The 21,295-nt window shown below is 39.9% G+C and overlaps 1 protein-coding gene across 5 annotated transcripts in view; it reads right to left on the bottom strand.

Moving 5' to 3' along the window:
* Window positions 1-11,951, bottom strand: part of GALNTL6 (polypeptide N-acetylgalactosaminyltransferase-like 6) — a 1,214,871-nt gene extending 1,202,920 nt beyond the window's left edge. Inside the window, exon 1 of one of the 5 annotated variants that reach the window (XM_021072439.1) lies at window positions 7,563-8,607. In XM_021072439.1, the coding sequence (XP_020928098.1) occupies window positions 7,563-7,700 (138 nt within the window). In that variant the 5' untranslated portion in view covers window positions 7,701-8,607. Of the gene's footprint in view, window positions 1-7,562; window positions 8,795-9,279 lie in introns of those variants that run through there. The other 4 variants (XM_021072442.1, XM_021072445.1, XM_021072444.1 and 1 more) reach the window with 4 other exon arrangements.

Consider the following 21,295-nt stretch of genomic DNA (forward strand, 5'->3'; position numbering starts at 1 on the left):
ACTTGTAATTAAACACAGGGAAAAAAAAAAGCCTATATGTGAGGCATCGACTTTACTTGTTGCAGCAAATGAGGTAGTCACTACAAAGCAACACTGCTGGCTCTTTTTTTCCCCTCTTATTAAAATCTTCAATTTTAGAATAATGTCAATGCAATATATCAGAAAATCAGTCCCTTTTTGCAATAAACAATTATATACAAAATAAAACTGGCAACTTGTCCTTAAATACTGAAACAAACAAACAAATACAGGAAAAAGGCCTTTTATTTCTTAGACCCGATTTATTTGTTTCTTCAACAGTCCTCTTTACCAGATTTACCACAGCACTGGCAAGTCCTATATTATATTTATTGCTCTGCTGTGCTGTCTTGACATTGTCTTACAAAGAGAAACCATCTGTAAATATTTATTAAGCAAACACTAATTACCTTGCTAACGACAATGATTGCTTATAAATGCTTATACTATGTATAACAATAATCTATATTCATTAACCCTTATTATATGCTGTTCAAGGTACTAAGCACTTAATCCTTACCATAAATAACACCACCAGAAAGGTATCATTTTCATCTCCATCTGACTTAAAGAAAACTGGCCCCAGGAAGAACCAGGACTCACTAAATGTCCCAAAGTGCTAAGTGCTAGAACTAGCACTAATTACTAATAGAGCACAAAGCAATCTGAAAATTCTGATTTTTGTTTTGTGTTTTTTGTTTGTTTTGCATTGCAGAAATTCATGGCCATGGGATCAATCCTGTGCCACAGCAGCAAACTGAGCCACTGCAGTGACAACTCTTGATTCTTAACCTGATGCACCATGACACCCCATGATAGAGAACTCCATCATATTTCTCCTCAAATGAAGTTCAAGGGGATTCTCTTGTTTAGAGAACATGCTAAATTTAAGGAAAAAGAAAAACTCAACTCACTCAAATGGAGTGAGAGTAGGAGCCTGACAATTTATTTGATTATAATAAAAATGTTCAAAATGATTGATGATAAAATCCCCTGACTCTGGCCTTCTAGACTTCCGATATGGAAGTAACATTCCAAGAGGCTTTGAAAAGTTTAAGTAAATTCAAAATTAGCCTCTTCTGACCTCACTGAGACACACCACTCCCTTCAACAGAGAGATGGCGGCCACCACTATAGTCTCTGGCAGCCATAACTTCATTGATAATATTACCAGATAACAACAAATTGCACTATTTATAGTCTGTGCAACTCTCACAGACTATATTCTTATTGTGATTTTCATACTTGCTAAAGAGATGTAAGTACTTCTAGAGACAGATGTAGTTTTCTGTCTCTCTCTTCATAGTTTCCTAGAATTAATAACATCTAAATGATGCTTCAAACTCGGTTGACGAACAGCTGAAAGCAATGGAAAAAGCAAGCAGTTACAAAAGAAAAAAAAAAATTGTAGAAAATGAAACAGTTGGGTGGATTTATTTTTTCTTCATAAGTGAGACCGTGTGTGTGGATGCATGTATGTGTGGATGTGTGTAGCTAAATGAGTATGTGAAATGAATACATTTAATTGGAGACTACTGCCAATCCAGCCCACATTTCCCCCCACTATGTGGAAGTAGGACAGTGGAAGAAAACATTGTTATGATTTACCTTAAATCTGGAAAAGATCTAGATTTGCTCACCCTCTTTCTGGCCATCAGGTTAGAGTTTGGTCATTAGTAGGGAATGGTAGGGATTATCATGTCTTGTCATTTCTGGATACCCTGTGCCTTCTTTTCAACTTCATATAAACCGAGTATATATATCTTTCTGTCTCAATACATATTTTCAGAGGCATGATTGTTTCTTAGTTGTTCGTTTTTGTTGTCCATTCAAGCATCACATTTTTATTTTGCACTAATTGAGGATTAGTTAACTGGATAATGTGACAGATGGCAGTCACAAGGACGGCAAGTACCTAGTTTATGAGAGTCTGACTTTACTTTCATCACAGAGTCCACCTTTGACTCCATAACAGCACTTTTGTAAACACATATGCAAATATTCAATAGTGAGAAGAATAATACTGTCACATCTGATGGTTTTAAGAATCCGAAGAGTCCAGGACTCATCTCTTTGTCATAAGCAAGCCAAGCAAACGAGAACGATAGGCTGCTGGACCAAAACACATCCTGACCTGGGGCTACACACTACTTACAGTGCATAATTCTTTCCTCATTTTAATACCTATATGCCCTTTAAGGTTATTCTGGATGTACCTTAGCTGGCTTTCCTTTGTATAAAGTGTTCCAAGGAAAGATGTGGTTGCAAAGTTCCCTACAGGTTGTCATGGAGACTCCTGACAAAACTCAGACACACAAAACTCAATTATCTCCTCTACACACTTAAAACATCCAAACTTTCTCACCCTTCCCCCGCCCCCACCATACATTCCAACCTTAGTTTGGTTTCTTTTATAGAAAAAAAAATGTATGGGAGGCTAATTGATTCGGCAGAGCTAGTTCAGAAATAAACAGAGAAAAAAAAAACTATCTCATTTTTTACCAGATTGTAAACAGAAGACTTCCACAGTGTCTCCCACGGTGCAAGGTGGTGAGCTAATCATGCTGAGACCCAGGAGGTCACAGCCAATAATTAAGACACTTGTTCCAGGGGGCTGCGTGGTGTAGTCCTGTACCAGCTCAGAATGGATTTTCCATAAATTCAAGAAAAGGTCCTTTAGAACCCTAATTTAACATCTACATCTTAGCTAATTAAGAACATTTATGGTTCAAACCAATGCATCACTTCACACCTAGTGTATAGATAAAGTACCATCCTGATTACAGGAGGAGTGAAAATCTTACTTTTTTTTTTTTTTTCCCCTCTCCTGTATTGAGCTCTTTCAGTATCTAAAATGTTTGCTGGAGAAGAAACAGAGACACTCTTTGCAGCATTATGGTCAGGGTGACAAAGGAAAGCACTGACAAGGTATGCATGCACTCAATATCAAAATAGCAGATAATATTGTCAGGTCATGAGACAAGTTAAAAATGCTACAGAAAAAAAGTTCTTGCCAAAAAGTTGAATCCCCTGGCCCCCAAGGGTGGTACTGATTAACATTAGAAAAGTTGGACAAAGATGCCTAGGGATCTCAGGAGAGAGGTTTCTGGGTTTTTTTTTGTTTGTTTGTTTGTTTTTCCAGTGGAGGTGGAGTCTCACATCTATCAAGTACAGTTTACTTGAGGATCTGACTCAAACCAAAACATTATCTCCAATATTTTCCAGAGCCAAGAAGTGATCTCAGGACTTTATGTACCATGTTATGTTCCAAGCTTGACTAGCTCTACTTTATAAACAGAAATTCTAATGTACAAAGAAATAAGACGGTTCTACAATTCGAAAGTGACCTGAGTGCTGGCTTCTTTGGTTTGTTTCACGTTATAAAAATTAAAAAAAATAAAAAAAATAAAAAATCCAGGCCAGACAAGCTTCTCAAATCATTCCGAACAATTCTGATAATGTGCAATTTAAAGTTCTGGGATTTTAACACTTGTTTTTATTTCAAAAATTGCAAAACCAGAGTTCCTGCTGTGGCTCAGTGAGTTAAGAATCCAACTGCAGCATCTCTGGTCACCTTAGAGCTGTGAGTTCAATCCCCAATCTGGTGCAGTGGGTTAAAGGATCCAACATTGCTGCAGCTGCAGGTAGGTCACAGCTGTAGTTCAGATTCAATCCTTGGCCTGGGAACTTCCCTATGCCATGGGTGTGGCCATAAAAAAACCCTGCAAAACCCTCTTCATATTCTGAATATTCTTGAATTATTTCTGCACTCATAAGATTTGAGTTGCATCTCAACTTAGTTGCTAAACTACTTTACAGCTGCTTTTGTTAAAAAAATTAATCTCTTTAATGCATTAAAGAAAATGAAGTTTTTTTGGGGTAGCTTTATTTACCTATACTTGCATAAATGATTAGGAAGAGAGGTATAATAAAACTGGATGCAGTAGTTTTGCTCCAAAATATTGCTTTGCTCTAATTATCATCCTAAGGCATAGCTTAATTAAGATCTAAATATATAACTTTAATTCAAATGCAGCTGAAATTTGAGAGTAGCAGAGAAGAGCAGCAATTCAAAATTTAAAAAGAATGAAATTAAGAATGACTATACACTAACCATACAGTAATCATTTAAGCCAAATGGTAGACTCATTCTTCATAGTTTCTTTTTCAATATATGTCTGTACTTCTAAACAACATAAAGGAGAGACTTAACTCATCCTAATAACAACAGTGAAGCAACGCATATAATTCAACTGAAAATAACATGGCACTTATGATTGATAATTTAATAACATCTAAACAGGAACTATATTTTATAAAATCATAATTTTTGTAAAATTTTCATGAAATCTTAAAATTCTTAAAAGCTTAGCATTTATTTCTGTAACTTGATTCTAATTTTGCAGAGCCCAAACAATAACATTAACTGTTTACTTATTCCATTATTTTAACTACTTTTTTGCCCCTCTTTGGATGTGGGGGGAGGAAGTCTTTTAGATGAACAATTGAAGAATTTTTGTTTCATATTTTTCATGCATCATAGATGGGGCAAACATTTCATTACAGGTATTATTATAAATATCACTTTTCATGTGAAAGTATTATGAATACAAGTAATTAGCTTGTAACAGTATAGAAGACTTGAGAAAAAAATGTGTAAAATACCAAACATCATGACAATTAATACACAGTTTCTATTATTGTTTTCTCTTTTGCTTCCCTTTAATTTATTTCAGCATATACTGATAAAATTTATATTGAGCAGTAGACAGATGAACTATTAGTGATGTGTTCTGATAAGATATAAGAGGATTTAAAAAGTATAAGCTATGTCATGATTTTGAATTTCCATCAATTAAAAGCACTTTCCTGCAATCCACTGTAAATTAAACTATTTACAGCAGTGAAGATTTCCCATGCCCATGACCACACTAAGAGCCAAGACTGCCCTCTCCCTCTTCCACATCACTGCTGCAAAATCAGACTCTCCTGTGGGCATGGGACTGGTTTTGCATTGCTTCAGTGCTCACCCTGTCAGTGCCTCAATCAGTACCTGATCCTTTCCCAGAGCATTTTGCAACTTGGTCATAAATATAGAAAAAGATAGTTTTTGGAGAACATTTAGCACTTAACCATAAAAATGTCTCTTTAACATACATTACTAAACTTAAATTACACATTACCCAATAGTCAAGTTAAATGCTTCAATTGAAAACTTATGTGTTTAGCTGCACGCACTTTGAAATGTAGATACCTTAGCGAAATATTATGTCACAATATTAAACATGTTTGATTCATTATCACAAGTTACTTTTTACTTGATCAAGTGCATACACACACACACACACACACACACACACACACACACAGAATGACTTAACTCTTACTTATCCACTACCATTATGTCAACATAATGTAATTTTCTTTTCTTTCCAATTAGATTTAATGGTGAAATAAAACCAATAAAACTTATCTGTTCTTGTTTTACAATGAAGCCTCTCTTTCAGTAAGTGCTAATTCATTTCTATCTTTTCAACTTTATTTTGTGCCTGTAAGAAAGCATTAGTTTTGAAATCATTATTTAGGTTACAAATACTGAAAGATTCAACCGACATTCATTTTAAGGCACATACTGCTTTTTGTCTCTTCTTGGTTTGAAAACTGCTACCTAGGACTCTCCAGCTTGCATGTCACAACACCCCCACAAATCTGTTATTTACTTTACAAGGTCTGAAACTTTAAGTAACAGCCCCCTCTCTTGCCTTACCATGCCTTTGATACCCAGTAATTTATCACTTGATAGTATCATTTGTGCCACAAAAGACCCAGAAACAAAGAAACAGTTTTAGAGATTATAATAACCAGTCAGAGAGTTGGTTTGCCATACTTTATTTCTTTATGCCATTGGACAAACAGATTTCTCATTAAGGGTCCAAATCAATAGAGCTGGTGGGAAAGTTGTAAATATCTCATTAATAAGATTAATTAGTGTTTTATGTTAGCTATACCAGCAAATAATTCAGAAGGCTATTGCTAATTGAATTAGCAACATTCAAGGAAAAATCATTTTGTTTTTGTCATCTTATCAATATTAGAATGGAAATTTTAATAACTAGTTAATTTTAATAATTAACTACTAATGTTAATAAAATCACATTTTCTTTTAAGAGTTGGAGAAATACATGATCTATGTAGGAAAAAAAAAAGTTTCTTATCCAAAGTACCCATCTTCTTTTTTTCTATTATTGCAATGACAAAACAATATACTTCAAATCAAAGTTATATACCTATTAGAAAGGATGACAGAGATCAACAACAAAACAAAAATGTCAGCATTTTCCCCCCAAATTCCAATCCACCAGAAATCCATATGCATCTAGTTATCTTTAAAGTTTAGAGACTGATAATGATGACTTGTCACATGAAAAAGAAAAATTCCTTCCATATATTTTACAACTAACTACTCACTGTGTAAAAAGAATTCCAACTTTGCAAAGTATGAGAATATTTAATTGCCAACTATATGCTGCCGTTGTCCACAAATAGGTTACCTAAACACTGTATGTGCATGGAAGGGACATAGTGCACAGGGGTCATGTCCATTGCAATTAAGAATATTGGGATTCCTAGGTGACATACGGGAGGAACTGACAAAGTGTTATATCCATGTCATGAAAAAGGCTGCATTCCATTGTTAAAAGTTCAATCGCAGAAGCTATTTTATTTATTCATTATCAAGGAACTCAACAATATTGAGTTTCAACAACATTTTGTGAAAGATATTTTCCTTTATTGCTATGAAAAATAGTTATGTTGATCCACCTTAAGTCATGCATGATGTACACACTAATGGACTGCATACTAATATATATATGTATAGTTATATGTATATATGCATACATACCCCTTACATGGTGTTTCAGACCTGAAGGAAAGCTTTTAGCAACAAACTGTTACCACCAGACTGTGAGACTGAATGACCTCCTTAGTAACTGCCTGAAGACCCCACACAAGCACCTTAGCAACAGGGGAGAAGAAAGAGAGACTTTGTTTCCACAAGGCAAAAGCTGTTGCTAAGCAAAAATGACAACCCAAAATAGAGAAAACTGTAACTTGTTTTTTGAGAACCACTTCACAAGTTTCATGATTTAATTGGCCCCATTCACTTCAACATAGACACCCATACTCCATGAGAAGCAAAAACAAAACCCTGAGACAACTTGTGCCAAACCCACTTCTACACCCTGCAGATAAGCAGTTACCTCTCCTGCACCTCAAGCCAAAATCAACCCAAAGATCCACAGTGAGGTTATTTCCTCCTCCTGACTTCTTGTTCTGCTCTTCTGATTCATTCCACATTTCACCCAAGCCACTGGTTGCGACCTTAAAACAAGTAGTTTTAAGCGGTTGCTTAAACCCCGAAGTCTCTAGAGTCTTGTAATATAGGCTCTACAAAGACTTGGGAGTAAACCCAAAGCTATCGATCGCACACCTGCTGGCTGGGTCTGCGGCTGCAGCCTTACCATCCTCCTGGGACCACTTACCTGCTGCTCCCCGGGCTCGGTGGATTTCACCAGGTGCTTATCCTTATACAGAGACCAGAGACCGATATTGGGCAGGAAAATTAAAGCCACCATGAATATCAAAGTCATCTGCAGAAATCTCTTCTGTTTCCTCTTCATCGCAAATGATAACAGAGCAGAAAAGTTAAAGATGTTGCCTGACTGCTTCTTGGGTTTAATGTCAAAGTCCTTTCCTTTCCTCTGCGAAGCACCAGAAACTGAGGAGCAGCTGAAAACTTTTGTCGCGTGCTCAGCACCAAGGTGCAGGATTCAGAAGGAGTGGGGCGTCTGCAGAACCAACGCACAGTTACTTTCTCCCCCCCGCCCCAGAAAACTATGACGACGGCATTATCTATTGGCTCAGAAGTAAATGACTTGACTGAGGCAATCATTAAGCCTATCGACCTCCATGAAAAAAGCCACGGAATAGATATGATCGTTCCATAGACTAATCATAAGTTATGAAAAAGTCAATAGCAAGCCAGATACTTAAGAAAACAGGGCTCTGGTGTTCCCCACTCTGTGTGGGAGGGCAGGGCTGAGGGCAGCGGGTGCGCAGGAGATCTGCGTGGGAAGCGGCTCAGACCCAGCAAGTGTCAGGAAGAAAAGTGTCCGCTCTTGACACCGGAGCATCACCTCCCTCGTCTCCCTGGATGTCTCCTCCTGCGCTCCCCCTGGGATAACCCGCCCGAACTCCAGCTCAAGTCCCTCCGCGGTCAGCGAGCTGGCGGGCTCCCGGGGGTCCAGCGACTCCGGGTCCGGGGCGGAAGCGCTTTTGGGATCGAGGTCCACCAACTTCCGCACGCTCAGGCGCGGCGGACACCCTCGTCCGCGGGCAAGGGCTCGGCCACCCGGGCGCCCGGGGACAGGAGGTTCCTGACCGGCGCGGAGTCCGACCGGGAGGCGGAGGCGCCGCGCCGTCTGTGCTCGCGCGGCGCCCGAGCTGCGGTCCTCGGCCAAGTGCGCGCCCTACCCATCAATCGCTCCCCTTCAGCGGCGACGCTCTCACGCCCCGGCGCTCGCGTTACCATCCTCTCCCCGAGACTGAGCGAGCCCGGGGAACATCGCCGCACCTGGAGGGCGAGGCTCTCACGCTCCCGGCTCCGGGAGGGAGGGTGGCGCCCGAGCAGAGCTGGGCTCGCGGGGCGCGCGCACGGAGAGCTAGGAGGCAGGGACGCGCGCTGCTCTCGCCGCCGTCGCCTCGTCGCCTGCCTGCGCGGGGACGAGGCTGTGCCGCCACGTGCGGAAGCCTGGCCGGGCGGGGAGGGCAGTCCCCCGCTGCCAGCGCCTATAAAATCCCACCCTGACGCCCGGCGGCAGAGCAGGGCGACGCCGCCGCGGCCCGGGACTCCGGTCTGCCTCCCGCGCGATCGCCTCTCCGCCCCGGCTGTTCGCAAGACCTGGGACCCGCCGGGATAACGGCGCCCCGCTCGCCTCACCCCAAGGGCGCCATGCCTGAGACGCGGGGACACAGGTGGCTGGCTGCTCCGGGGTCTCCGCTGGCTCCTCTAGGGTGAGGGAAGGAGCGGAGGCGACCCGAGTCCGGCGGTCTTGCCCAGGAGCTCCCGGGCCACCCAGCCAGGTGCGCAGTGAACCTGAACCAGGAGGGGGCCGGGGATGGGGAGGCGAGGCGGGGCTTCGGCTCTAGCTCTCGGGTAGCGGCTTGCGGAGCGACACGGCGGTGCCCGGGGAGGCTTACCTGGGTCTGCACACGCCCGTGCTGGGTGAGATCCTACCCCGCCCCGCTCGTCCGCACCCCGCTCTCCTGGTCGCTGCGGGGCCACCTGTCCCTCTGGCCTCGAACATCCCTCCCGCCGTAACCCGGCCGAGTGGGGGACCGAGAGCAGTCCGGGAAGAAGGGCCTCCCCCCTCTACCCGGCCCCGGTAGGCGCCGCCGCCCCTGACCGCACGCGCACGAACCTGTGGCCGCGTCTCCAAGGGACCTGCGTGCCTGGCACCGAGCAGGGGGACCCCTGGGATCCGGGGCTTCTAACTCCAGGAGGAAGGGGGACTTGGATGAGGCGACCCACGTGCACGCAGTGCGCGCTGTGTCAGCCTGTCTAGAACCGAAAGGAAACGCCATGGTCCTCTTTGTTACAACTGGAAGTGATGCCCACATGCTTGCGAGGGCTGAGACTGTGCATCCAAACCGGTATTTTTTCCCTCTCTTCTTTCCTGCCTCTCTTCTTCATCTCTCTCCCCTCTTTGTCTCCTCCCCTCACTCTGCCTCCCACCTCTGTCTCCTGTCTGACTTGATAAAGGTGTAGATGTGTGAAGGGTTATGCCCTCAGCTCCTCATATTATAGTTTTAAGATGTGTCTGAACAGTACTTATCCATTGTAGATGACATGAATAAAGCTTTGTGCTGCAATATTTGTTTCTGAGAAACCCCTGCATTTCAAGAGTATAAAAAACACGTTGAATAAATGTTTGAATATGTCGTTTATGTAAAGATCAGTTACGTTTCAATTTTATACAAGTGCAACTTTGAAATCTGCAGGGCAAACGACTTACTTCCTCACCTCCCCCCCCCAAGCTTTCTGTACCCAAGCTTTCTGAATTACTTAACCTCTTTCTTCTATTAACAAATGCAATTCTGAAGCAAAGAAATATGAATTCTGGGAAGCAACGTGGCAGGGAGAGGTTTGCTGGGATGATAGGCCCTGAAGGAAAAGATTTTGGAAATATGTTGGATATTTTCTGTCTTGTAGATATAATTATTAGCAATTAAAAGTATTCAAAAGTGCACTTTGAATTATTAAAAATCTTTCACATTGTAAATGTTTCTTTATACTTTAAAAAAAGTTCTGGATCACAAAAGGATAGATTATCATTTGGTATGCTAAATCCAGAATTCTGACTTGAATTGTATCTCATTATTGTTACACTAGCAAATGGTCCTACAAACAGCACCCACTCAGGGAACAGGGGTAGTTACAGTAAATGGTGTAACTATTACTTCCCACAGGAGGTACATGCAGAACACATGGCAGAGATTGGAAGGAGAAAATTATTATGTTCACCCCTGCTTTTACAGTATAGCTCCAGAAATCACTTTTTTTGCCTATGTCTTTATTTGTTTGTTCTTTTGTTTACACATAAATAACTTTCATATTGCTCCTTCGATCTGGTCTTCTTTCACAATTCCACATGTAACATTCTAACAGGTGACATTGCTTCTAGCCAAAACTGATATTTCAGCTTGTTTACAAACAAAAACCATGACCACTAATTCCTCTGTTCATATAATCCAGATTAAATACCAATGTAAATATATATATATCTAAAACATAGGTATGTTTTGTAAAATTGCTTATTAATGTTGGCTTAATCAAAATCCTTATATCTTTAAAATTCATCTTACATCCAAAGACTAGCTTTTTATTCTCCTTTTTGCTCATCCATTCTGTTAGGACTCAGCTGGCAACCTCAGGTAATCAGGGTTCCATGAGTCTGGCAATGTGTAACCAGCTACAGGAACACATGGAAAGAAAATAGAGCAATAGCTTGGACCTTGCATACTTACAGTCCAGTAGAAAACGCAACATAAAAGCAACCGGAATAAAGTCCTGGAGCTCAGCTGTTTGTACTAATTTTCATTTGAGCCAGATTTAAGCCCTATCTTGAAAGAGGAAGAAGGATATTGTTTTAGTTAAGCTCTGCTCTAAAATTTGGTGCCTTAAAATGAGTCCATGTATTTTAATAGGCTCAGCTGGGTGGTTCTGCTAGATGTGATGTGGGCTGGGGTCTGGGGTTTGATCAGGCTGGGCCAGCATGGCTCCTCCTACTGCTGGCAGTTGGCCTTGTCAGCTGAAGAGCATCTGGGGCTGTCAGTTGGAACTTGATTTGAAAGAAAAGCATTTGGTCATGATTTAGCAAATTAGCAAACAGTTTCAAATTTACTGGTTTAATGTTTCACATCTGAAAAGATAAGCCTGGTGAAAGTCTGTTACTTCTTAAACCAAAAAAAGGGCATCAGCAACAATCTCTGGGGTTTGTGTTTTTACCTGAACTCTATAGAATCACAAACTAATAAGCATTTGTAAATGCATATAGAAACAAATAAGACTGCAAGTAAAGATTAAGAAAGAAATAATTTTAAGGTTATATGATAGTGTGTTAGCTACATTTTAAGTAGTTACATTGAAACTTAACAGTGAAACAACCCCTTGTTTTACTTTGGATCTTAATATGCTGGGGTTTGTTTTTATTTACATATGAGTTTTTCCAAGTTTTTAACAGAAGACACAGACGCTAGACCATAGAGGTAATATATCTAGAAATGGAGATATATTCATCTTTTATCCAATACTAATGGAATATAAAAAAAATTGTTGGAGTTCCCATCATGGCACAGTGGTTAAGGAATCTGACTAGGAACCATGAGTTTGTGGGTTCAATCCCTGGCCTCACTCAGTGGATGAAGGGTCCAGCATTGCCGTGAGCTTCGGTGTAGGTCGCAGATGTGGCTCGGATCCCGAGTTGCTGTGGCTGTGGTGTAGGCCCTCAGCTGCAGCTCCGATTAGACCCCTAGCCTGGGAACTTCCATATGCTCTGAGTGCGGCCCTAGAAAAAACAAAAAGACAAAAATAAATAAATAAATATTAAAAAAAATATATTGTAAGTTTTCCCTCTGAATAAACAATCAGGATACTTTGTTATTAGTCTACCTTTGACTAAGTTACCTCAGTTTTGGGGAAAAAAAATCCTCTATGAAAGTTCGGAAGTGAGTGTATTAATAGCAATTGTAACAAAAGTAAATTTAAATTCTACAATTCACTTTTATGTGATTAAATTAAGACACATTGCAGGAATCTTCAATTTATTTTTCTAGAATTTCAATGGTTGCCACTACACAATAAAGAAAAATAGGAGTCAAGTTAAATATTAAGATGTGCTATTTCCCTGTCACTACTCTCCCTGAATTTCTTCACCAAAAAAAACCCTGAGTCAATTTCTGTATAAATGCGAGTGCTGTTGGGCCGAGGTTACAAAGATGAACATTCTCACAGAATTTTCAGCACCACAAGGGAGTTAAAAAGTGTCTGCAATTAAATATGGTGCAAATTAAAAAGTGACGATTGCTGAAAGAAAAAAGTGGGTTTTTTTTTTGTGTGTGTGGCCTAAATATTTTCAAACTAGTTCTTTATGGCATTTAAACTTTTAGTAGTCAAATTTGCTTCTAAATATAATTATTTCTTCTACCAATAGAATATGCCTTTATCCAAATATATTTCCCCCTACATAATTAATTATCAGGTATTTATTTAGCACCTACCGTATGGCCTACATTTATACAAGCATTTTCTTTCTTTTCTTCTTTCTTTCGTTCTTTCTTTCTTTCTTTTCTTTCTCTCTCTCTCTCTCTCTTTCTCTCTTTCTTTCTTTCTTTCTTTCTTGGCTGCACCTGTGACATAGAGAAGTTCCCAGGTTAGGCACTGCAGCTGCCAGCCTATGCCACAGCAATGCCAGATCCGAGCTGCATCTCCAATCTATACCACAGCTAACCACAACACCTGAAGATACTAGCCAGAATCTTAACCTGCTGAACCATAATGGTTACTACTAGCATTTCTTTTTTTTTTTTTTTTTTTTTTTTGGGTCTTTTTTTTTTTGTTGTTGTTGTTGCTATTTCTTGGGCCGCTCCCGTGGCATTATTGTTGTTGTTGTTGTTGTTGCTATTTCTTGGGCCGCTCCCGCGGCATATGGAGGTTCCCAGGCTAGGGGTCGAATCGGAGCCGTAGCCACTGGCCTACGCCAGAGCCACAGCAACGCGGGATCCGAGCCACGTCTGCAACCTACACCACAGCTCATGGCAACGCCGGATCGTTAACCCACTGAGCAAGGGCAGGGACCGAACCCGCAACCTCATGGTTCCTAGTCGGATTCGTTAACCACTGCGCCACGACGGGAACTCCACTACTAGCATTTCTTAAGCATTATATAAGCATTTCTTTCTTTTCATTTCTTTTTTGCTTTTTAGGGCTGTGCCCATGGCATACGGAAGTTCTCAGGTTAGGAGTCGAATCAGATCTACACCTACCAGCCACAGCCACAGCCACAGCAACATGGGATCCAAGCCACATCTGCAACCTCCAGCACACCTCATGGCAACACCACATCCTTAACCCACTGAGCAAGGCCAGGGATCAAACCTGCATTCTCATGGTTCCTAGTAGGGTTCCTTAACCACTGAGCCACAAAAGGAACTCCTACAAGCATTTCTCATATAATGCTTGTTACAAGCATATCTTAAGCATTATACCATTTACTCTTATTAATAATCCTATTCTGTAGGTTCTATTGCTATCTCTACTTAATAGCTTAGAAAACAAAGGCAAGGAGATGGTGAGGATTTTGCCCAATAAGCACTAGTAAGTGGGATGGCAGGAATTTAAACCCAGGCAGTTTGCTCCAGATCCATGATCTTAAGCAGTACATCATGTTTATCTAGTTTTCCTGACAAAGATGTTATTTCTTTTTTCTCTCCCTCTTTCTTTCTCTCTTGCTCTTTCTCTTTTATGTTTACTTTTTGAAAGATTAAAGGAGCTAAACAACAACAACAAAAACAGTTTTGAAGGAATGCTAGTGTGGTTTTATAACATTAAAGCTATTCATGTTTTTTTTTGGGGGGGGGGGAGTATAAAAAGGAAAGTTGTCCTGGAGGTAAAATTACATAATCAAATCTTTATATTTTACATGTTATATAAATACAACTCTAAATTTTTAGTTTGTGTTATTATAATTTTATATAGGTCACATATCAGATCTATAGCTTAGATTTGACCTTCCTTTCTCATACACAATATTTGTAGCTTGCATCTTTTTAAAAGAGTAGTTAACCCATATTATGTCTTTAAAATATTTGTGCTTAGTAAATAAACAACCACCGTTTATTTCAGTGAAATGTCTAAATTATGTTTGGAATGATGGAATCAAGTGGTAATAAAATTAACATTAAATTTGGAGGAAAGATTTTTCAAATAACTCAATACAAAATATCGTCAATGAAAATTCAAAAAAGATACAATTAATAGAAGTGAAGCCAGTGGAACAAACTTAAGGAGCCATTGAATGGCATGAATGGTATTTGGTGTATTCTGTTTCTTTCTTTCTTTTTTTTTTCCTTTTTTGAGAAAGAGAAATAAAGAAGGTCCTATATATATTATATATTGAATATAAAAATTTTTGATATAAAATGTGTGTGTATGAAATGATGAACTTAATGTTTTTAAACATTACATTTTGGGGGATACTTACATCAATTAACAGACATTTACTGAATTCTTGATGTAATATAACTGTCTTCAGACAATCAACAGCAGAAACAAATGAAATGTAGCTTTGTGATTAAAACTTAAGACACAGAGGTGCGATGTCAAATAAGGCATGTTGTAAAGTCCCCACTGAGTGATTAATATTTGGATAAATATTGAAAGAAACAAGGATGTGAACTTTGGGTATCACAGGAGATGGAATTCCAGATAGGGGAACAGCAAGCCCTTTGGCGGGAGTTTCTGGGATATTTGAGAACAGCAAGGAAGGCAGTACACCTGGACCTGCCTGCAGTGGGGATGTGGATGGAGCTTTAGGAGTGAAGGGGAGGCCAGAGCAGATTTCAGGATCTATTTTGGAGATTTAAATCTATCATAGAATGTTGGCTTCTAGTCTGAGATGGGGAGGTAAATGAAGGGACTAGAGAAGATATTAACATGACCTGATTTGCTTTGTAACAAGGTCCTCTGGGCTGCTGTGTTGAAGTAGACCATCCAGGAGACAGACAGGAAGAGACTAGTTGCATTACATATAGGAGGTGACTTGGTATCAGGCAGGAGCAGAGGAGGTGATGACAAGTACTTAGGCTCAGAATACTCTTGCTCTAAAAGTGCACCGAATAGGAGCTGGAATGAACATGGGGTGTGGAGAGAGCCCAAGATACTCCAAGTTTTTGGTCCAAGCTTTTGTAGGACTAGGTCTGTCTTTTACTGAGATAGGAAGACCTTGGGAGGAACAGGCTCAAGGGAAAGGATCATATGGTTGGCTGGACTTAATGAACTAACATGGTTAATGGTGTCAATGGTGAACAATTGGAGATAAGACTTGCAATCTGGCTGGGCAGAGGTGTGTGGAGTCTAAGCTGTGGACATAAATCTAAAAGTCCCTGAAGTATTTAAAGCTTTACAATTGTATGAGATTACCAAGTGAATGAGTGCAGGTAGATAAAAGAACAAAGATGTTCCAACACTAAAAACTTGGGAGATTAGAAGAAACCTGCAAAGGATCTTGAGAGAGAATGTTCAGTTTGATTTGGGGAAAACCAGGAGAGCCAAATGAAGAAACTGTCTCAAAGAAGAGGCAGCAGTCATCTCCATCAAATGAAATTGATGAGTCAAAAAAGATGGCATTGCAAAAACCAACACTGGATTTAGCAATTGCCAAATTTCCTGATCCCAAGAGGAAGCAGCAAAGGTAGAGGCAGCCCAAACAGTTTAGAAGCAAGAAAAGATGACTCTGCAAAAAACATAGTAAAGCTTTAATTAACATAATTGCATAAGCATTTAATGACCAGAGCAAGGAAGTTATTTCATTATATGCTGTATTTATCTTAAAGCAACTATCCAAAGAAAAGATTCCAAACATTACTAGTTTATGAGAATTTCAATTATATTCTTCCTTATTGTAAAACTAAGACACAATAGATTTTAAATAGATTTAAAATTCACTGCATATAAGCCTCTCAAACTTTTAACGGGAACATTTTTAAAACATCACTGGGTTAGCCACCCTTGTCTGCATCTGTTCAAGTACCTTAAAGGTTGAAAGAGGCCATTCATTTATGTGTTCAATACAGTTTATTGAGAAATTACCCTTCCAAACCCCATTCTGAGCCATCTTAATATCATCCGAACAAAGTCAGGTCTTGCAAGATTTCAGGCCTCATGTATTTCTGACCCCTTATCCTCTGGAAGTCTTGGAGATCTAATTTATTCGGATACATACACACATTTAGTAACATTGTTTCTTATAAAAGAGAGGTATTGAGGTATTGGTGAGGAGAGAGAGAGAGACAGTAACCAGGAACAATGCAAATCCCACATGCAATGCATCTTTAACCCTGTTACATCTTTTATAAAACCATCACCATGTATCGCTCTCTAATTCTATTCTGTAGCCACTCTTCATTTTTCCCTGTTTATCATGTGATTCTGTCCAAACATTTCAATTTTGATTATATCTATTTATCGATCCTGTATCCAAAGAAAGAACCATCAGAGTAATAGAGTTCATGTTAATTAGGTCTGATATACTTATGAATTACATCAATAATCCTGGTACCCTAAATTATCTGTAACCACACTAGCTAGGATGTGTGATTTAACCTCCAGTTAATACATCTTTTAAGATCCCCTTTGGAGAAGCTCTAAGAGATATCTTAGTGGCAGATAAGAGCAGAGGACAAGAAAAATTTGTTCAAGCCCCACCTGCATTACTTACCACAAGAATGACCTGGAGAGACATTTGACTGTCCCGAGTGTCACCTTACAAAACTGTGGAATCAGAAAGCTATACTCTCTCAAGGAGTACTTTGATGTTCAAAACAGATGAAGATGTTTGCTAAAATGTTAAGAATTTTCCTAAAAAGTTTCATTTACACAGGCAAAACAGAATCAAAGTAAGTATACCAGTAATGAAGTCTCATTCATTATTATCATGGTGTTTTTTCTTTACTTTGTACATCACTATAGGAATTGCATTTACTTCAACAGTCTACTTTCCAAGACAGAGAAGAGGAATCCTCCCCTCATCAAATCTTCTGGTGACAATTTATTGAAGCTAAACTTCACAGTATTCTGATAAAAATGAAGAACTTTTTAGAGCACTACTAAGAGTTAAAAATGGTTAAAGTTTTAGTAATAATGATGTATTGTACTTTCCATAATCCCGTTTGTCAAGTGTTCTTTACATGCCAGCCACATCGTATGGCATATTTTACAATTATTACCTCATTTAATCCTAACAAAACCTTTGTTTTATCAACACTTTGAGTGAGAATAATCCTCATATTAAAGATAAGGTAACCAAAGCTCAGGAAGGTAAGGGAATTTACAAAAAGTCACTTAGCTAATTCATGACAGATCTGGGAATTAAATAGGCCTCTCTACAACTCTAACATCTGAGCTCACAATATTAAAACAAAGGCATGCATATTTTACTGAAATTGATTGATTTTTAACCTTTTGTAAAATAGACATAATTCTGATTAAACTTAAAATCCTAGCCAAGGGAGAGGGGGCGGGAGCAGGATGGGTGGGAGTTTGGGGTTAGTAGATACAAACTATTACATTTAGAATGAATAAAAAACAAGGTCCTATTGCATAGCAAAGGGAACTATATCCAATTTCCTGGGACAGACCATCATGGAAAAGAATAAAATAAAAAAGAATGTATATATATATATATACATAACTGAGTCACTGTGCAGTATAGAAGAAATTAGCACAACAATGTAAATCAACTATAATAAAAAATTAAAAAGTATTTTTACATCCTAGGTTATATGATTTTTAAATAATATTTTCTTTCTATAATATGATAAGGTAAGCTTTCAAATACATGTTTCCCCATTTCTTAATGAAAACTCCAAAAGTATTTTCAGGGAAGAAACTTGGACACTGTATTGGATAGGACCCATAAAAGTTCATCTATCTATCTATCTGTACATCAATATATGCATATACATATATATGTTTGCTAATGAAGGTTTTAAGAAATACCACTTTTTTTGTACAGGGCTTTATTGGGACTTGCTTGCAGGAATTCAAACACTGGATTTGTCTGTTGCAGTTCATGAAGAACACCAAAATAGCAACATTATGTCATAAAACTCCTAAGGAGGAAACTACAAGTAGATGCTAAAAATTGTACGGCTTGTACACCAAGACACATCCCCCCCATATCCTGTCATTAGCAGAACTTATTAAATTAAAATAAAAGCATTTTTCACTCATCAGTTTTCTCTAAAGTTTACCTAAACTTTAAAAAAATTATTTTTCATAAAATATTCACCCTTTGATCTCATGTCAAGAAATGGAAATACTTATTTACAAATATTAAATTTGTATATATGCCTGAATTCAAACATTTGCACAATTTTAACATTGAAGGTCCATATTCTCTTTGATGCTTGAAAATATACATTTCCAAATGGCTACTTTTCTATCCTAATCATCCAAAGCAATAAAGCCAAGAAAACATCTCATCCCTAACATACAGTAAGTGCTCAATGTCTAGTTTTCGAATGAATGAACATATAAATGAATGCATTGCTGAACATTATCATTACCTGTAGAGAGATATATATTAGATTTTTTAATCTCAGTATTAGAGATATCCTCAAATATCACCTAGCCAAAATATGACCCTGCAGTTTACAACATAACTACAGGTCAAAGAGCTAGTCAGAGTCTTGCTAAAAGATATGATATCAGAATGACCCACCCCCCCACCCCCCGGTACCAATCCCATCTCCTTCAACTCAGCTGCAAACTCTTCCTTGTATTGAAATAAAATCCCTGGACAGCGGTCCTGCTTCCATGCCTAGTGCCCACCCAGTTCCGCCCAATCCCTCCTCCACATGATGTTTTCCATAGTTGATGATGTTCTCTTTAGTAAAGATCATCCATAGAGACTATACAATTTATTTATAACATTTTCAGTATCTTTTAATTTTGCTTGAGTAAATTAATGAGCTTAGTTTTATGACCATATCGAAATTTTTGTAGAGTAGAAAAATGTGTCCTTGGGCACAGAATCTGTGGTCTTTAATCTGGTGGATGCATTTTCCATCCTCATTCAGAAAAAAAGGAGCAGAAGCTCACGTTTGCATGGGAAGCAGAATGATGTGCATTTATATTCTTGTTTCAGGATTGTATTGTCTGCTATGATCTGTGATAACACAGTCCGTCCTTCAGCACATTAAACTAGTCCACTTGACTATAGCAATAGCATCCATCATGCCAATTGACATGAGCCAGCAAGTGACCAGCTCCTTGAGGACATTAGAAAACATGTGAGCTTCAGAAGGTGGAAGAAAAAAGCTTAGGACGTTTCAAGGGTCTGCCAGATTAGTGAGACTTTTAGAGCCCCATTGTTATGGAGAGGTTGGGTAAAGAGCTAATTATTACTCCCATCCACCCCCACTCCAGAGTACAGAGTAGATTATCAGATCTCATATCTTTCATGGCTAAAAGGAAGCCCCCTGTCTGGAGATAGTATGTCTCCCTCAGGAACGATGGCCCAAACATGACTGACTTGCAAGAAGGGTTGCCAGCTCTGAGCAGGGGATAGGCCTGCAGCAAGTGTGGGAGGTGGCACCAAGCATCCTTGTCATTCAGGCCACAAAACCTGGGAGCCGCTATAGTATAGCATCCTGATGGGGAAGTATCAGTGATCCAGAAAATGCCATCTGGATTCATGACAAGCCGTGATGGGAGAATCCCTATACCTGGAGCATGAGGCCATGCAAACTGAAGCAAAAAATAATATTCATCTTGAAGAACATCCCTGATAGCAGCAGGTCTTGGTAGAGATGGTGCATGGGCATGGGGCAGCAAATGAGAACCCTGCCAGGGCTCTGCAGCACAGCTGGAGTTTGTCCATCTCCCGTGACAGGATCAGATGAATTCAACAGCAGTCCTTCTTCATGCCTATGTCTGGGACTGGGCACAAGTCAGCCCAGAGCCAAGGACTCCAGTACAGTTCATAAGCATATGGCCAAAACATCCAGGCCAACCTTTGTGTTGCTTCATACCTATGGCCGCTCCAATCTGGAGCAGGAGGGTTAAGAATTTGGTGTTGCTACAGCTGTGGTGTAGGTTGCAACTGTGGCTCGGATCTGATCCCTGGCCCAGGAACTCCATGTGCAGAGGGGCGGCCAAAAAAGAAAAATAAACAAAAAAACAAAGGGAGAGCTGTAATGGCAGCATGGCCATGGGCTTCACCTGGCCTGTGCCTACTACACCACATAGAAGCTGCTGACCCAGAAGAGCAATGGAACAACCTCTTAGGGACAAACCTGAGGGCCATCATCTGAGAGATGGTACATGTTGGTTGGGTATGATTCTTTTTTTTTTTTTAGGGTTTTACCAGTGGCATACGGATGTTCCCAGGCTAGGGGTTGAATGTGAGCTACAACTGCTGGCCTACACCACAGCCACAGAAACATGGGATCCAAGCCAAGTTTGTGACCACGACGGCTCATGGCAATGCTGGATTCCCAACCCACTGATCAAGGCCAGGGATCGAACCTACACTCCCCGTGGATACTAGCTATGTTCGTTTCCACTGTGCCACAACAGGAACTCCCAGGTATGATCCTTAAAATAATGAGGGTGTATGGATCTGGAAAACAATTGATGAAAGTATGAGGGATCTGCTGAGGAACCTGTGGTTCTTAGTCCCTCACCTCTAGTCTCCATAGGCCTGGAAGTCCTGGTTGTCAGGAGGAAACACTTCCACAGAGCCCACATGAAAGACCTGTGACACTTTAGGCTGTTGCTGTGATCCAGTTACCTGGGGTAAAACCAGCAGTCAAAGAAAGGATTACCTATTCTTTAGTTAACTGAAGCTAAGCATCATAGCAGAAAAATGCATCTGACCCCTGATGACTCAGGACTTTTCTTCATGGTCCTCTGTCTAATCATGACAATAAATAG

Source organism: Sus scrofa, chromosome 14 (genome assembly GCF_000003025.6).
Source record: "Sus scrofa isolate TJ Tabasco breed Duroc chromosome 14, Sscrofa11.1, whole genome shotgun sequence".
Taxonomy (NCBI): domain Eukaryota; kingdom Metazoa; phylum Chordata; class Mammalia; order Artiodactyla; family Suidae; genus Sus; species Sus scrofa.